Genomic DNA, 18,337 nt, shown 5'->3' with positions numbered 1-18,337 from the left:
TGAGCTGCAACACACTGCAGTTGCTCAATGTGACCATTTAGTCTAAGGTGGCACTATTGTACAAGTAAAAAACAACATGCTGTTATGTTGTCATTTCATGCATAGTCACTCACTTTGGTTTGTACAATTTGCATACATTTTAGTGGCCTTTAACTGCCTACAGTTCCAGGCTGTTAGTTAGTAAACACCATTTCTGGTCTCTATAAGAGGGATATGACTGAATGTATCCTGTTTTCCCAGTTTTTGTTCACCTGTCTGTTCGTGTTAGTGTATAAGCACCTGTTGCAAAAGCACCTGATCTCTCATGTTGGTGCATGTCTGTGACAAAAGGTAAGAGGTTGTCAATGCTGTGATGACTGAGTGCCAGTTAAGGGAACCAGCATATGATTGAGGGCTGCACAGGCAAACCCATGAACTTGTGGTAGGATTTGTGATTGGTTTCATAATGGTGTTTTATTCCTTGAACACTGAATTCCCCTGTTTCCAGAAAAGGGAGATCGCTTTAAGTCCCCTGAGCTTTCACAAAGTAAGAGTTGATCCAGAAACTTGCTCCTCGACCAAGCTCCATGCAGTGATTTTACCCATGGTGAATCTTTCATCTCACTTTCACATCAAACTGTCGATTTGTTCACCAAAATAGCTCCAGTTAACAGCAAGCTTACCAGCATTGATAACAGAATTTAATTCCCACGACACAGTGACGTGGTGCCACTAGTTGCTATACAACCAGTAGCTTTCTACAAGTTGTCATTGCTAACCTGACAGATGCTTGTTAGGGCTTGTTAAAGTGTTTGAATGAACTGTGGATGATTGAAATATAACACAAGAGCGTCATGTCATGTTCAAGGGACACACAAAATGTTCTTGAGGGCTGCCAGTGTCTTTGACACTTTCAGGTAGTGGTTATAAGGCGAGCCTTGCTTCCTCCTAATGGCACTCTAACCACTCTGAACCTGCTTTACTAGTTTAATGATTAATAGTAATGTGAACAGTGATGACTTCAATCAGTTATACAACACACATTTGTTTTTTGTTGTTGTTTGTTTTGTTCTGAGATTGAATAAATTGCAATCTCTGCTTTCTCCTGACTTTTGATGACGTGAAACAACTGAAATAGGCTTACGTTTTCACGCACGTTGAAGCTAACTTTGTTAATTCTTAAAAAATATAATGAATTCTGTCTGGGCCCCCTGGTGGCAGGGAGGTCCGAGGCATAATGTGCCATATATCCAGCCCAGATTGCATGCCTGATATTCCCAGCAAGAGGGCAGCCTCTACATGAGTTTCTTTTTGAGTTTGGTCTTTTGCTATGAAAGGTCAAAAGATGGGATAATTTACCTTCTCAAAAAATAGATGAAGCCTTTGACACCATAACATGGAGGGCTTTCCAAGTACATTTAGACAGTGCAACATTTCTTTGACATGCATGTGGACATTAATTTAATGACAAATATGCCATATTTTGAATGTGTCAGGAGGGCCTTTAAAAATAATTTAAAAATCTAGTGTTAGAGTTGAACTGTAGCTAAAGTATGCATGTTTTATTCATGCAGGCTGGAAATATATTTTAATCAGAAGTGATGATAGATGATCCCAAAATGCATTGATTATGCATACCTGCAGGATGAGTCAGTGGCTCTAAGACTGCCTGTGGGTTGACAGGTCAAAGGTCAGAGTGATATGGTTAGCTGTTGATATATCCTACGTGTCCACCTGAGTATATAAAACGAGTATTTGTGGGGTCGTTAGAAAGGGGACAAACAATAGTGAGGCAGTGGTCTGTAGAAAATTCAGCGGAAGAAGACAGGAGAGGCGAGAACTCCCATCTTTTTCTTATTTCTAGTTATCTCTGATTGCATTGCGGATGTGGATGAAGTCAGAGGGCAGAGAACGGTGATGAGATGTATGCTTATCAGCTCACAGGATATTCATCTGCATCCTGAGAGCGAAGACAGCTCTCATACTTGTTGCTGTGATCAGGGTCTTTGCTCTGAAATCTGTTTGATTGGGAAGAAATTTGATTGCGGTCAACGGTCTTTCCTGCCGCAGAAAGTTTCTGAACAGCTGGTGAAAAGAACAACGGAGCACAACTGGCGTTCACTTCCTAAATGTCAAAAAGGAACTAGAGGACTCTAATTTTGACCACTGACTCTTTTTGCACACCAGCATGCGCGTGCCATCACAGTGTGAGGAAGTGAACGGCGTTCCTCCTTTACCAGCAGGTTGGGGATGGAGCATGCTGGTGTACTGGTGTCTCTTTGTCTTCCTCTGCATGCTGTTGGCTCTCTTTCTCTGGTTCTTACTTCAACAGTCACAACGCTACAGATACAGAAGGTGAAGATGCACTGTCTGAGACTGACACCTGCTGTCTCAAAATAGCCAGCGTGTGTGTGTGTGTGCGTGCATGTTTCAGACTAAATGGAAAGAAAAAGTTAGGAGGTTATTTTTATTAAATTATTGTATATTTATTTAGCATTATTTGCTTATATAACCATAAACTTCAGTAATGTAAGTAAGTAATCAGTTGGGGTTTGATGGTGATATCTGTTTGTATGGAATTCTACAATACATAACTTTTATGGGTATTTTCTCAAAATTAAGTTTTTCCTCTCCCAGAAATCTTGATTTCAGTAACACATACATACACAAAACTTTCCAGTTTTTTCTTATTTATATTTTGAAGTTGTTTTTTTATTTTTTATTTTTATAGATGCATCAATCCATCCTGATTTAAACAATATTTATTACCCTTCTAACATTAACACTTACATTTTAAATTTATAGAATGATAAAGACACATATAAAATTCCTCCAGCTTTATACACATTTCTGTTGTGGAAAGATAATTTGCATATTTAAACACACAAATTAAGGAAAACTTGTATTCTCAAAAAATAATTGTAAATAGTCAGCTGGGGAAGTTTCGTTAAAATCTTCACCCCACTCACTTGTGATGTCTCCTCCTGATCTAAGTTTTAGGATCAAGTTTGAAGTTTTTCAAATGACACAATTGTAGAGCAAGTTTGGTAGAGCAGTGCTGCTAATTTTATTTTTACTGGTCTGTGTGTATATGTACTATAAATATGATCTTAACCAGATGACCACATCGACTACCGTGCAAAAGACTGTATGTGACACATCCTCACCACCAGATGGAGTAAGATATCTCTGTGGAACATTGATCACATGATGTGAAGACAATGCGATGTAGTTGATAACTCTGTTGACAAAAAGGCCAGTGATGAGGTTCAATGTTGGCCTAAAGGTTAAAGAACTGGAGCTGTAAAATATTTTGATCCCCACACCAGCAGGATACACGAGTGGGGAATTGAAAGAACAACATTTTTTACACCCTCATTACTGCCACTTGTCCTTGAGCAAGGCAGTCAACCCCCAACTGCCCCAGGGGTACTGCAACATTGCTTTCAGGGAAACTCTCCTCAGCAAATATATGTTTCAAAAGGTGGACCTGGTGCTGAGATTTCTTTTTGCTAAACTCCTGTTTTTCTTGGAAGAATAAACTTTCATGCTCACAACGTTGTTTTATTTCTTGGTCTTTCAAAATAAAAGATCATCCATCCTCTTGAACAGCTTCTGTGATTTTATTTTTATTATCAGGACACACTGATAACTAGATGTATGTTTAAAAACGGTGTAACCCACATTCTGCCTCTCTCTCCTTATCTCTTTCTCTGTGAAAAGTCTCTTTGTCAGAATTGATCCGTAGCTCTCAGCTCAGTTTACTTGGTGATTTATTAGTGTGGTATGGAGATGCCACACATGCCAGAGGCAACAGGAACAATACCATTCATAGTAGAAACAATACTAATCAAATCCATTCATTCCTAAGATAAGGTTCCTCATTCAGTACATGTTATCCCTGTGCTAATAAGCTTGTCTGGCATCAGTCTGCATCTGATATCCTCATATATGTCCACGTTCTTTTCTACCGAGTCTATGAATTATTCAACATCTTTATCTCTTCTCATTCCTTCTTCACAATTATATGTCTGTGGAATGCTCCCCAGCGTCAGTTATAGATTTTCATGCACTTTATGATAAAGGTTCAAATCATAAACTTCAGAAATGCTCAACTAATGCACGACTCATGATGATTTATTTTGATCAGTGCAGGATAAATAATGAAATGTTGTTGCTCACCATGAACAAATGAGAAAGTTCATCACATCACACTTAAAGGGGCACTGTGTAGTTTTGGAGAAGAAATTCAAACTCAGAATTTTAATATATATAATACTAATGGGGTAATAATACAATCTCAGAAATATTAATTTTTTCCATGCGTGAATAAACAAGCTGTTCTCAGAGGAAAATAAGGTCCCAGAACACAGTTTGAAGCTAAAAAGGTGGCAGGGTCCGCCAAATATATACAAAGTAAAACAGTATGAAACTGTGTTGTCCTTTAAGGCCAGTTTGTTTATTCAGTTATGAAAATGAAGAGCTTGTTTAGGCATTGATATTTTAATCAGAAGAGAAAGATCTTCATTGAGTGATTTTTTTATGCCTAAATAAACAAAATAAACAAACTCTCTTCATTTTCCCGACACTGAATAAACAAACCAACCTTGAAGGACAACACTATTTTATACTATTTTACTTTGTTTATCTTTGGCAGACAGTGTTCTGGTGTTCTTATTTTCCTAAGAGAAAGCTTGTGTATTCAGTTATGGAAAGAAATTAATATTTCTGAGACTCAAGTTTGAATTTCTTCTCCAAATCTACGCAGTGCCCCTTTAATCACATTATCTGATTAGGTCAAACTTAATCGATCATCAGTCTGGGCATTTAACAGATAATCAATTAAGTTGTTACTTCACACATTGACTGATATGTGACCAAATTAGTTGGATTCTAGTCACATATAACTTTATTTCAGACCCTTATATTTGCGCATCCTCTCTGACAGCATAACAGCAACTGTTCTTATAAATACATTAAGCTTTTTTATATATATAAAACTTGTTGCATCGTCGGATGCAAACGTTTACATATAAAACACAAATACAGAAAAAGAACAGTTAAATAAATAAACTTTAATGTAACTGGAATGCAGCTTAATGCATATAGATTAAGCTGTGAATTAACATTCCTGCATGGATGACATGTTAAGTGTGAAATAATCACTTAAAGTCATGCTGACTTGAACATTTGTTCATGGTGAGCAACTGTATTCATATGTCCTGAATTAAATCATCATCATGCATTTCTTGTATAACTTATGCAAGAAACTCTTGAATATGTTTCTTACTCTTCTTGCATGTTTACTTTATGTGAATCTGAGCTCAACCTTCTGATATCTTAAGACACTGACTGTCCCTCACTCACAACAACACTCCAGTCACGGCAATAAGCCAGAGTTTTAAAGAATGAATGGCAGTCAAACTTTGACTGAGCAGTTTATTCGGTCTCAGTGTTTTTCAGTGTATATGTGTCACACATGTCAGTATTTTCACTAGAGGACAAATAAGGAGTATCTGGACATTTGGAGTGTGATTGTTATTCATAGTCTTTAACTTGTAGGTGTGCGCAGTGTAAACAGACTCTCCTGTCTGTCAGTTCATTGTTAACTTGGTGCTTTGAAGTGTACTGACCTTAAAGCTGCACTAATCAATATTTTATCAATGGATCAAATGACTATTGTAACGTGAAAAGGGATCGCTGTTTGTGACGAAAGCACAGCACTCTTAGTTTTTAGCATCTTTCAGCTCATTGTTTTGGTTTCATGGCCCTTTAATCAAGATCAATATAATTTGGCTTTTTTGTATTAAATTAACTACCCATCTACCACCTTCCATTGACACCTTGTATACAGTAGCCTATACACATACCTAGTATTAATGACTTTTACTTTACTTTTTTTGTTGTTGATAACTTTTGTTGCTATAGTTACTTTGCAGATTACAAGCTGCATCAGAGCCAAAGTATAAGGCATTTTTAAAAAACATTTTTTAAAATCAGGTACATTGAATATCAGATACTTTAAGACTTTTACTTAAGTACTATTCATATTTATAACTTTCACTTTTACCAAAGTAACATTTAAACAGGACATCTCTACTTTTACTCAAGTGAGACTTTTAAGTACTTTTTACAACACTGGCTGCACACAAGTCTTCATCTCATGATCAAACCTCTGTTCATTTTCTGACCTCTTGACACCTGAAACAACATTTCCCAGAGTGCACCAGGAGCAGGGCTGAGCCACAGTCTGGGTGTGGCCCACACACGCGCACCCGCACACTCACGCGCGCAGCAGAGAGTATTTCCGAGCGGGTCTCAGCCGTCCGTCCTTCTTCTTCTTCTCTCTTCTCTCTCTGCCGGGGATCTGCCTGCTCACCGAGCTTCACCTGACTGCTGCAGCTCTGCGGTAAGTTTCCCTTCGAGCTCTGACCTCCAGATGTAAATAGTGTTTGTGTACATCAGCGTCAGCCAGGTGAGAGGGGACAGGACGGGGGTCCGACCTCACCTGTGGACAAAAGAGAGGCGCGACTGGTGTGCGGAAGTTTGACAGCTTCCCTTACAGCAGACAGGAGAGGAGATAAAGCCAAAAACCAGCCTGAACAAGTTAAATGCAGTTGTTTACAGTAAATAAAGTCGCTCTAATGTTGTTTTTTTCTTTTCTCTCTCTTACAGATTTCTTCTTCTTACCGGTGATTAAACCTCCGACACTCTCAAAATGGTGAGTGACTTTCCTCTCGCAGATTTTTCTCAGCTGTCTTTACATTAACCTGATGACTAACATCTACGTTGTTCTTGGCAAAATCCGTTATTTATGCAAATGTGTGAGTCACAGCTGTTTTTACCCTCTGAACTCCATGACAACGCCCACCTTTTTCCACATTATATAATACAAAGATTTTACTGAAGTGTAGGAGGAGTCATGGAGAGAACATGTGAATATTTAGTCAGTGTCGATAAAACTAAAACATAACTGCACATTAAAGCATAAAACCAGTTATTGTGTGTGAATGTAGCAGATGTGGCAGAACATCTGTTAAAGATAAAGAAAAGTACAAGCTCAGCAAAGAGAATAGAACAAGTTTGAAAAGTAACTTTAATAAAGTGTATTTCAACATAGAAATTGTGAAATACATACTTTTACTTGTGAAACTTTCCAGCCAATCAAGTTTGAAGTGTGTGTGTGTGTTAGTACGCGTACTTGTAGGACAACTATGAGGTTTGATTTAAGGAAGTTTGGCGTATGACTCATGTGGGCTCTCTTCCATTCGGGTGGGTCTCTCCTCCTCTCTCTGTGTTTAATACTTTCATTTCCACGTCCTGCCTGGAGTCTAACGCAGACGCCCTCCCTCCCGCTCTTAAAGGGGAATCAGTTTTTTCTCCGTCAGGGTGGAGCAACCGGAAAAAAATGTGATTATATTCTTGATAATCAGTGAAAGTCTGCAGACAGTCTAGTCTGGGGAGATAAAACGAACTTGTCTTTGGTCTGAAGTGCTCGCAAAAGTCAGTTTTAATGGATCTGTCTGAGACAAGGGGCCAGTTTGAGGATATCTGTAAGACTCTGTATGTTACTTAATGTCGGCAAATGCGTTGAAAAGAACAAAACTAACAATGAATCAACCCAACGATAAGTATCATGCATCTCTGTGAAGCCAAAGCCTGAGAGAGCATATTCCAAACATATTAAAAACATATGAATGAGCCACACCCATGCACTGAATGACATCTTCACAGGCACTGTTGTTACTTTTGCACATTGTATGTATTTTAATAACATCTGCAAACAACTACAGTGTTTTGAGAAATTATTAGGCCTGTTTTTACAGTGGTACCATATAGTTGTGACTCATTTTTAAAGATGTAGGTCTGTGCTCTGGGCCAGCGCTGTAGCCACAATTTAGTCTTATAAGTCTTAGCAGCCTCCCACCCTGAGATAAATATAAAAAGACATGAATTTGGACATTTTTAATCCATCTGTTCTTCTTTATCCATTTAAAAACAGATGTATTTCCCAAATATTCTCTACATGATGATATAAAAAATGATTTGTAAGAAGAGTTTTATCTCCTGATGGAGAAATCCGTTCATTTATTCTTAATTTTAACATTTTATTCATTTTAAAAACGTTTCAAGAAGTATAAAAAGGCTAATTGCCTCGTTGATTCTTAAATGTTTCATGTACATCAACTCCTTTTCCCTCGCTGACAAGTTCAGAATCTATGAATATGCAAATATAAATAATTACAAAAGTTAAACTAGTAGACAGAAGATTTTATTTATTTACTTATTTTATTTAACCTTTATTTAACCAGGAAGTCCCTTGAGATTAAGATCTCTTTTTTGAGGACGACCCGGCCGGGATAGGGCAAAGTGAAGAACGACTTCACTGAAAAGTCCATCATCAGTATTTATTTCTTTACTTTAGTTTGACCTGAAAACTGTCAAACTGAAGAACGCTGAGTCTAAAAGTGTTGGTATCCACTTTTTAAAAAACTCACTATGTGTAAAGAGAGCTGCTCATTCAATGGAAAAAAAAATCTTAATAATAATATAACATCTTACAGTATGACGTATAATATAATAAATACAAAGACTCATTTAACGTCTGATATTTATTAAAGGGTTGTTTTTATTCGGTTAATATAATGTGAGAAAGGATTGCTGAAATGCCACGCTCTCGTCCTTTTTGTCCAGGCAAAGCACCGGTACTGTAACAGCACGGACAGACACGCTTTAAAAGCGAAACTGTGGCTCTTTTCATTGCAGTGACCTGAACGAAACATGCCACAGCCGGGCTGATGGTGAGATTTGGGCTTTTAGGGAGAGTTAAAGGCGCACAAAGGAAAGAGGAATGCTGGATTTACACGACAAAACGAGAGCGTGATAGAGAAGTCACCGTAATCGTCCAATGCAGAGAGACAAACACGGCGAACACATTGTTGGTGTTTGTCTTTTTATGGGAGTAGTATTCACTATCAAGCTCGACTATATAGAGAGTAATAGTACAGTTATCAGTAAAACACATATTTGACGATATGATGGGTGACTTCCCTTCAGTGTACCGTCACCATGGCAACCACAGTCCATAAACGAAGGATGGGAGTGATAAGACGTATGTGCTGCTCGGTCTGTGCTGTGCAGCAGAGATACCAGCTGTCACAGCCTGTGTTTACACATGGTGGGTCAACATACCTCCATCACAAGCCCCTCGCCTCAGCTCATGTCTGAACTCGCTCCACCCGACACAACGTAAACTCGCCATAGGAGCTAAAACATTCCAGTGGAAATGGTCTGCATTGTTTTCTAAACTTCTCCTTGTTTGGGTGTTTACGCGAGCGTCCATCCGCAGGCTGATTAGATTTTGTTTAGCTTGTTGTGATGAGTGTGTTTAGCTCGTGGACATTTTGGCGTTCCTTCCTCCGGAGAAAGACAGAATCCTGGTTGTTAACAGCGACTTGTTTATGGGCGCGCGCCACTTTTTCTTTTTTTCTTTTTTTTCCTTCCAGATTTTCAGGGTCAGAATTCCTGAGACATTCCCGTGGTTTTCCTCTCCAAACATCTCTCCACCTCGAATAAGAAGCAACACTTGGCTATTTTATTAGGGAGTGACTGCAACGAGAGCAGCATTGTTTCTAAAATCAATCTTAAAGTTAATGTTTTTCCAGCCTTCTCACATTCAGTATCGATCGTGTTGCTGTCCTGACACACTTTTTCCACACTCCGGGTAATGATAAACCTCATAATCCGACTGATGCGGCCTTTTGTTTCACTTCATCCCTCAAATCCGAGATGCAGGCGGCAATTCTAAGCCTAAAATATGATGTGGGAACATTCTGTGATGAAACTGGAGTGTGTGAACTAAATGGTTTGATGCGAGGGCTTGTGCTCATATCCGCACATCTGCAATTCATGAGGTCTGTAAGTCATTAAGTGCATCTGAGGGGGGGGGGGGATCTTTGCTGAGCTGCACTTAAATAAATCTGAGATACAGAGTTTTATATGTATGTAATCATGAATGCAGAGAGTAAGCACATTCTGTACTTTTATAAGGAAAGAAGGCAGAAAGTGAGCACATTAAGTGCTACGTGACATTAGACACATGAGGAATCTGAGATGTGTATTTTTATATCGATCTAAGCATGAGTCTAGAGATCGATTAAGTACGTTCTGCAGCTGGGAAATGCAGAAAGTTACGAGCATCACAAATCTGTATGTATGTAAGCATAATGTAAGTATGTATGTAGAGAATGATTCAGTGTTTTTATCGTATTTTTATAAGGTAATGCATCAAAGGAGTCCAAGATAATGTCAGCGTGAAATGGCGGATTGATTAAGTGTGAGGAACAATGTTATAGCAGTTAGTTTATATCTGATAAGAAGCCACAGACAGAAAGATTTACACTGTAACATACATAAAGAAATGTTTTCTGATTTTACATCTATTTCCAGTTTGGTGCCACTGTGTAAAGTTGTTTTAAATGGTAACTGGATTGTGTTTATATAGCGCTTTTCTAGTCTAGTTGCTTTACAACACAGGTCAGCATTCACAAACATTTTCATACACTAGTGGCAGAGGCTAGCATGCAAGGTGCCACCTGCTCATCAGGAGCAACACACTGATGGAGGAGCCACCAGGAGCAAATTGGGGTTCGGCATCTTTCCCATGGACACTTAATGTCAATACATGTAGACTGCCAGGGCTGGAAATCGAACAACCAACCCTCTGATTGGTGCACAACGAATTGAATTGAATTGTGTCAGTAGTTTTTTTCAATTAATGACTGTTAGCAATGAATATTTTTTAGTAACATGTTGAAATGTGTCTCAAGCAAGTCCCACATTTGAGTGATCATGTCTCATGTCAAGTCACGAGCCTTTAACCTTCCAAGTCCAAGTGGCGTCGAGTCATTTTGATTGCAAGTCATCAAAACAGTGAATCACGTCCACTTGAGTGCAAGTCACAGTGACTCGAGCCCACATACAATGTTGTACAAATGTTTGTGACTGAGTGACTGATGAAGTTACAGCATTGGTCCAGGCCGTCAAGTGTTAGTGTTTCCCCATTGGCTGTTGCCCTTTCAAAATGAATCTGCGTGATTTGTTATTATGTCACCAAATCGCCAAATTAATTAAGTTTTCCACCGGCTACCCCAGTAACAACAAGGCTACATATTTGCACCATGTTAACCTAGTCTTGTTCTTTTTATTCTTTAGTTTAGTTTGCTGTAAATTTGTTCGCTGGTATGTTTGGAGGGTTTAAACTCGCTGAGGTTGCCGACAGGGCGAGTCAAGAGGAACAATCGGACCACTCATGGTGGTTAAAGTTGACGTCACCTGTGTCTAAAATTGTAACACACAGTGTAATGGTGAGGTTCCTGTATGCTGTTATGCTGCATGGCATCAGTGTCTGCAAGTGGCATGAGAAATAATCTGGTATTACGGAGGTCTGTGCAATAATTGTACTTTATCATCTGTATGTTGCAGTTTGAAGAACAGTACACAGTACAGAGGTCCAGTTCAGAGTATAAATCTGGAAAATCTAGACCAGAATAACTTGAACAAGACCATTTCTTCCACGTTGCAGGCCAGCAGAGGAACAGTGAAAGCCAGCGGAAACTTCAACGCCAGTGCAGATGCTGAAGCCCTGTACAAGTCGATGAAGGGGCTGGGTAAGTTGTCAGCACAGTGTCATCTGATCTGTTGAAGGCGTGTCAGTCTGTAGTAAAACTCCGGCTGACCAATGAGAGAGCGCTTTTGGGGGAGTTCCTCTCTCTGAAGAAACACTGTAGTAAGTAAGTCCCTGCTGTCTGTGCAGAGCTCCACCCAGACAGCTGTGAGTCATAGACAGATGACTGGAGATGAAACCTGAGTCACTGTGAGCAAACTCTGACCTCGACTGGAGCCTGTAATTATGTGGTGGAATAATCCAGAGTCCACCTAGACAGAGACGGAGCGTGCTCATTGTACTCTGAGAGCGGTTGTAAACAAACACTTCCCTCCTCTCTGAATAACCATGGTGCTTGTTGCCGTAGGGACCGATGAGGATACCATCTTGCAGCTGTTGACTGCTCGCAGCAACTCCCAGAGGCAGGAGATCAAGGTCACCTACAAGACTCTGTTTGGCAAGGTTGGACTTCCTTCACAGCTGTTAAACCATGTGACACAAAGGTTTAAACTCCAACTTTATGAAGGCCTCAGTATGCTTCAAACTTATTAGTGTTTGACATGTTCAGCCACATTTAATGGAGTAAGTTTTATACCTCTTCTAAATGGACACGATCAAAGCTGTTATAGCCTACTTCTGGCTGGACTCCACCGCTTTTTTCAAGAATTCTGGGTCTTTTGTGTGTCTTTGTAGACTTGTAGACACTTTATACACTTACACTAATAACTTTATTTATATAGCATGTATAAAAAACAAGTTAAAAAAAGCTCCACGGACTCAAAAACAGAAAGTACACAGTGCAATTACAGAATTAAATGCAGTCAGGAGGAAATAAAAACAGATATAAGACTATGGATGAAAATCTTAATACCACCTCCATGTCTGTACTATAAATACTGACCCACAACCAGCAGTCGGTTAGCTTAGCTTAGCATAAACACTGGAAAAAGTCAGAAAAGGCTGGACTGGTATTGATAGTAGGTTTTTCATACCTCTAGATAGAGTCAGGCTGGCTGCTTCCCCCTGTTTAAGGCCTTTATGCTAAGCTAAGCTAACTGGCTGCAGACTCCAGCTTCATATTTATCATATAGGCAGGAGGGTGGTATCAATCTTCTCATATAACTCTCGGCAAAAAAAACAAAAGCATGTTTCTTTTACACAAGCTGAGAAGAAAACTGCCCCCCAAGCATGATTAGCTGTTGATTATGTAGCCACCAACTAATGTGAAGCATGCTGAGGCCTTTAAATGCAGACTACACGCATCAAAACTCCCAACTTGACACACATAAACCATTACAGTCGGCACAGCACAAATCATCGGCAGAAAATTTTAAAAATGTGACAAGGCTGAACAACCATAAAATCCTTAAACAACCATTAAGATTTAAACTGCACCAGAGCTAATCAACTGTATCCCCACGCCAGGATCTGGTGGATGACCTGAAGGGAGAGCTGGGTGGTAAATTTGAGACCCTGATCGTGGGTCTGATGACCCCACCCCTCGCTTACGATGTGACATTACTCCGCAACGCCATCAAGGTCAGTGCTGCAGTCGCCTCAGAGTGGCAGATAAAGACTCTTCTGTGCTGTAGATGGAGAGTTAATCCACACAAATAGAAATGTTTTGGCAGTCAGAGCGGCTGGAAACTCGCATATAGTTTCATTAGACGTTTCCCTCTTTGAACTTCAGGGGGCGGGAACAGACGAGAAGGTGCTGGTGGAGGTCCTCGCCTCCAGAACATGTCAGCAGGTGAAGGAGATCGTCGCTGCTTATAGACAAGGTAAGACAAGTTTTCAGAAGATGTTAAATGGAACAAAGTCTGTGTTTACATGCAGATGAACTCATTATGAACATTGTTAGCTTGACTGTTTGTTTAAGTCAAAGTTAATCTAATTGGTCCAGGCACACAGTTGATGCGCGCTTCAATAAAACATTGTTGTTCTTGTTCTTAATTTTTTTATTTACCTGAAATTTTTGTCCTTCAAATACAAAAAGAAATATTTTTACAATACTTGATGAGATGTCCTGCTGATGGGACTTTCGGAGAGAATATTTTGAAAGTGTAGACATTGAATGACTGATACAATCACTTTACATGTCGATAATAAAGTAAGTAAAAAAACTGAAACAAGTCCAGTTGCCTACGATACAGCACCTAGAGTCATATTATATAGTATTTTGGGTTCCTGATGGCTTTATACTTTGTTAAATTGACGAAACGGTAGCTCGGACTAGAGCTGAGTTTGTGCTGAAGAAAAGATGCCTTACATGTGGAGGAAGGACAGTTTAAAAGGTGATTTAAATCACAGAAATTAACCAACCAAAAGTGTGACAATAACCTGTAAAACCTTTGTCAAGATCAGGGATAAAAGAAAACATTAATGTGTGAACATGTGTGTTCCTCAGAGTATGATGACGACCTGGAGGAGGATGTTTCTGGTGACACCTCAGGTCACTTCAAGAGACTTCTGGTTATTCTGCTGCAGGTAAATCTCCTCCCCTCACCTCTCCCCTCCTCTCCTCCTCTCCTCTCCTCTCCTCTCCTTCTCTCCTCTCCTCTCCTCTCCTCTCCTCTCCTCTCCTCTTCTCCTCTCCTCCTCTCCTCTCCTCTCCTCTCCTTCTCTCCTCTCCTCTCCTCTCCTCTCCTCTCCTCTCCTCTCCTAACGAAGTTGTTACGTCTCTTGTCAGGCGAACAGGCAGAAGGGGATCCAGGAGGGAACCATCGAGAATGATGCTCAGGTGAGTCAGCTGTTTATTGCTGATCAGCAAATATTTCTGCTCTTCACCATCAATGGTGTGTTTGTCTTTTTGTCTGAGGGTGTGACTGTCACATGTGTTTGTGGCCTTTGAAGCCTGTTTGGTGGAGGAGGGGGTTGTAGATTCAACAGCTACTCTGTTTTGCTGTCATGATGCCCTCTAGTGGAGGGCGAGGGTAACATTTCCCATTACTTTTCCTGGTTGAATATAGGTTACAAAGGCAGTTAGTGAATAAATAAATACTGTCAAGGGGTAAGGACAGATGGGCATGGACAGATATTTTCCTGTAGTTCCTGCTGCCACTTTGCTGAATGTTTTCTGATCGTAGATAACATCTGTCTCAACACGATCCTCTCCAGCACCGGGGAGACTTTGCTGTAACTTGTTCAGTTCGGTTTCTATCAACAGTATCTCTGGGAGAGATTCTCACTGATCTGTTACGTCACCACAAAGTCTGGTGAGGCTCTGAGAGAGCTGAGTCTGTGCGGCTCATTCCTCTCTAATTTATTACAAGAAGATAAGAGATCCATCGAGGCGTCACAGCTTTTTATCTTGTGAATTACCAGAACTTTTTACCTCTTAAGGCCTCTAAAGATATTCAAGTTTACAGTCACAAGTGAAAAAAAAAACTGTCATTCATGGAATTAAGGACGAAGGATCACAAGTAGACAGAGTTTTGAGCTGCAAATCAATATTTATCACAATATTTGATTTTTGCATCAATGAAATGAAGAACTTGATTTGTCAGATAAATTAATTTTACACATCCTCCCAGTATGATTTTATATCCAATCCTCAGAAACTGTCTGTGTCGGCAGAAAAGCCAGTGAGCAGTATCATCTGCAAAATAAAAGAAACAAGCTCTTCACAAAATGTTTCTAAGTGATTAAGAATGTATATGTTTACAATGTATTTCTTATCTTGTGATCATCTATTAAGTTTTCTTCCGATAAAGCTTATATAAATTTGAATTTGAGGAATTTGGCATTACTGTCCGGTGTCAGATCCACACCTCCAGTTTGTAAAACACGCTTTCCAATAAAAATCTTAAATTAAATCTTAAGAGTAAAGTTTCAGGGCCGAGTACAGGCTGAGGTCAGAGGGTGACGCCATTTGAATTGATTTTAAATCAAATTTTAACAGGTTGTTTTGTTGTCTCAGTGAATAGTAATAGTAAGTAATATCAGAAAAATGTAATGAAAATATCTAAAGGAAAACTAGTCATTGGACAGAATGGCCTGTTTCAGAGTAGTATGATATATATTATACAGTATTATTGGATTATTATTATATTGATTTATTAGCATATATCATTTTAATGTCACAGCTGGCTGAGGTGTAGCTAGTTGAAGAAGCTAGGCAAAGTATTTTATATATAGTATTTTTTATATTTTTTCAGATGATCATATGTAAAATCTGTTCAAATCTGAATCTGCAAGGTAACTCGTAACCATAATAGTGAGATAAATGTAGTTAAGAAAAAGTTCAGTTTCCCTTTGAATCAGAAATATTGACCAGGGATTGTGCAAAAGTTGAGGAGAAGAATAAAGTAGCACAAAATGGAAGAACCTCAAAATCGTTCTTAGGCGCTGTAATTGAGTAAATGTACTCAGTTACTTTCCACCACTGGCTGGCAAATTGACTTTGTTTGCTTCTCTGATTTTGAAGCACACTGTTTGATGTGCATCATTTGCTCCTGTGGTTGAAGGTCCTCTTCCAGGCAGGAGAGAAGAAGTTTGGCACTGATGAACAAACATTTGTCACCATCCTGGGAAACCGCAGCGCAGAACACCTCAGGAAAGGTTTGTGTCAGAGTTCAGGGAGAATTCAAGAGCCTCTGTAATTGTTTTACAGTTTTACGTCACAGCCAGACTCATTTGTGAACCTGTGTGTTTCAGTATTTGACGCTTACATGAAGTTGTCTGGATACGAGATGGAGGAGAGCATCAAGAGGGAAACATCTGGACCCCTGAGAGATCTGCTGCTGGCCGTGGGTACGAAACTACACAGACTACACATCCTTTAGTCTGGTTCAGCGCTCAGCTTCTTGAGAGGTGGTGACTTCGAATGACACATTTGCCTGTCTTTTGTGCTTTTCTTTCAAAGTGAAGTGTGCCAGGAGCGTTCCAGCCTATTTTGCTGAGACCCTTTACTACGCAATGAAGGTAAGACAGCAAATATGTCTGAAATGGCCAACCCAGTATAATCGATGATATGTTCAACCACTGTAAAATCTAATCTAGGTCAGAAATGTTGCTATGTGTCATCATCTGTTTGTGTGTTTGTTTCAGGGTGCAGGAACTGATGATGAGACCCTGATCAGAGTGATGGTGAGTCGCAGTGAGGTGGACATGATGGACATCAGAGCTGACTTCAGGAGGATGTTCCCCTGCTCCCTGTTTTCCATGATCAAGGTAAACACACACATACACAATCACACACACTCACACACACCCACCAATAACAAATACACAAATCTAGGCTACACATATGTTCACCCACATTAACCTTTTCTCTCTTATATAACCTCTGTGTGTGTTTCTGTTACAGGGAGATACCGGCGGTGACTACAGAAAGGCCTTACTGCTGCTCTGCGGCGGAGACGACGCATAAGAATAGCAACAAGCGATACAGCAGGACCCACACCTGGAGTGCCTCTTCTCTAAGTTAGCCCTACATGGCCCCGCCGGCACACCGAGACTGTCTCGCGTGTGAGAGACGACCCATCGGGTCTTTTAAAAACTATGATTCCTAGTAATGTCTTTGAAAGGTAGCTAACATTTTGTTCACGTCCACATTAATGCAGCTTTTGGTTGACTAACATCTTCAGTAAGATTGATATTGTATAAATAATTTGTAATCCTAAAGCATTGGACCAAAATGGTTTTGTTTGCACTTTGTATGGCGGAAACAATATATGCAATAATAAACATTTCAGCTGATGAAGTACAGTGATAAACTGTGTCTCGAGTCTTGTATTGAACATGCACCGGCCTCTCATAGCCACTAGAGGGAGGAAGAGACGCTCCACACACTGTGGAGTCCTGAAGGTTAAAGCACCTCAACATCACCTCATAGTAGACTGAGGTGGAAAGCACATTTAGCCAGTACTATCATTAATCACATTTAAAGAAATAAAATTAACTATTTTGATGATTGAAAAATCAGTTTAAGTAGAAGAAGAAGATCCTTGATTCCAGCTTTTATCTGTACATGTGAATACTTTCTGATTTCTTTACTGCACTTTGACATTAAATTGAATATCTTTTGGTTGTGAAGGGAAAAAAAGAAATCAAAGGACGTCATCCTGGGCTTTGGAAAACACTGACTGATATCTTTCACAGTTTTTTTTTACATTTTATAGACCAAACAACAGTTTTATTTACATGAAATGAGACATGGTTACATTAACATGATTAAACTTATTAATAATATATGAAGCACATAGGTAAAATGAAGCTTGCACAATTAATTAACACAAAAGGGTCAATACATGAAAATTACAGCAACAAAAAAAAAAAAACACAGTTGCTCAGGTTTTTTATTTTTATTTTCATCTCTTAATTTAGCCAATCAGATTTTGTAACCATCGCTATAAGCCAATCATGTCGCTGCAGTCAATCTTTAAATCCCGTCTCCACCACCCCATTCACATCCAGTTCTTCATTTCCAGTGCCCAGGTTCAGCTCACCAGAATGAACTCCCCCTCTCATCAGATCTTCAGCTTCTTCTTCATCCATCTGCACCACCACCAATAGACTCCTACACTATCACAGCTGCACCACCTCCTCACAGACAGTGACTTTTACATTCTCTCATTGTGCACACGGCACTAAAATGTCATCGTTCACTTAGAAAGAAGTCCCTGAATGAAGATCTGTTGGTTATTTTCATGATTAATCATTTAGTCCAGTGGCTCTCATCCATTTTGAGTC

General features: G+C 39.5%; 1 protein-coding gene across 1 annotated transcript; it reads left to right on the top strand.

The window, feature by feature from the left end:
- The first annotated feature begins 6,266 nt into the window (after window positions 1–6,266).
- anxa5b (annexin A5b) lies at window positions 6,267–17,027 on the top strand. The gene is made up of 13 exons (XM_084370078.1): window positions 6,267–6,388; window positions 6,655–6,700; window positions 11,564–11,648; window positions 12,012–12,106; window positions 13,070–13,183; window positions 13,335–13,425; window positions 14,052–14,131; window positions 14,334–14,384; window positions 16,111–16,204; window positions 16,301–16,396; window positions 16,509–16,567; window positions 16,694–16,816; window positions 16,953–17,027. The coding sequence occupies exons 2-13, from the start codon at window positions 6,698–6,700 to the stop codon at window positions 17,013–17,015; spliced, it is 954 nt and encodes a 317-aa protein (XP_084226204.1). The 5' UTR covers window positions 6,267–6,388; window positions 6,655–6,697; the 3' UTR covers window positions 17,016–17,027.
- Window positions 17,028–18,337: the final 1,310 nt, after the last annotated feature.

Source organism: Pagrus pagrus (genome assembly GCF_965226575.1).
Source record: "Pagrus pagrus genome assembly, chromosome: 2".
Classification (NCBI taxonomy): Eukaryota; Metazoa; Chordata; class Actinopteri; order Spariformes; family Sparidae; genus Pagrus; species Pagrus pagrus.
The sequence above is the reverse complement of the archived record's forward strand: the minus strand, read 5'-3'. Positions and strand labels throughout refer to the sequence as shown.

Coding starts and splice junctions, on each gene's coding strand:
- anxa5b (XM_084370078.1), top strand. Junction 11,649..12,011: donor CAAGTCGATGAAGGGGCTGG/GTAAGTTGTCAG, acceptor TTGTTGCCGTAG/GGACCGATGAGGATACCATC. Junction 16,397..16,508: donor AGATCTGCTGCTGGCCGTGG/GTACGAAACTAC, acceptor TTTCTTTCAAAG/TGAAGTGTGCCAGGAGCGTT.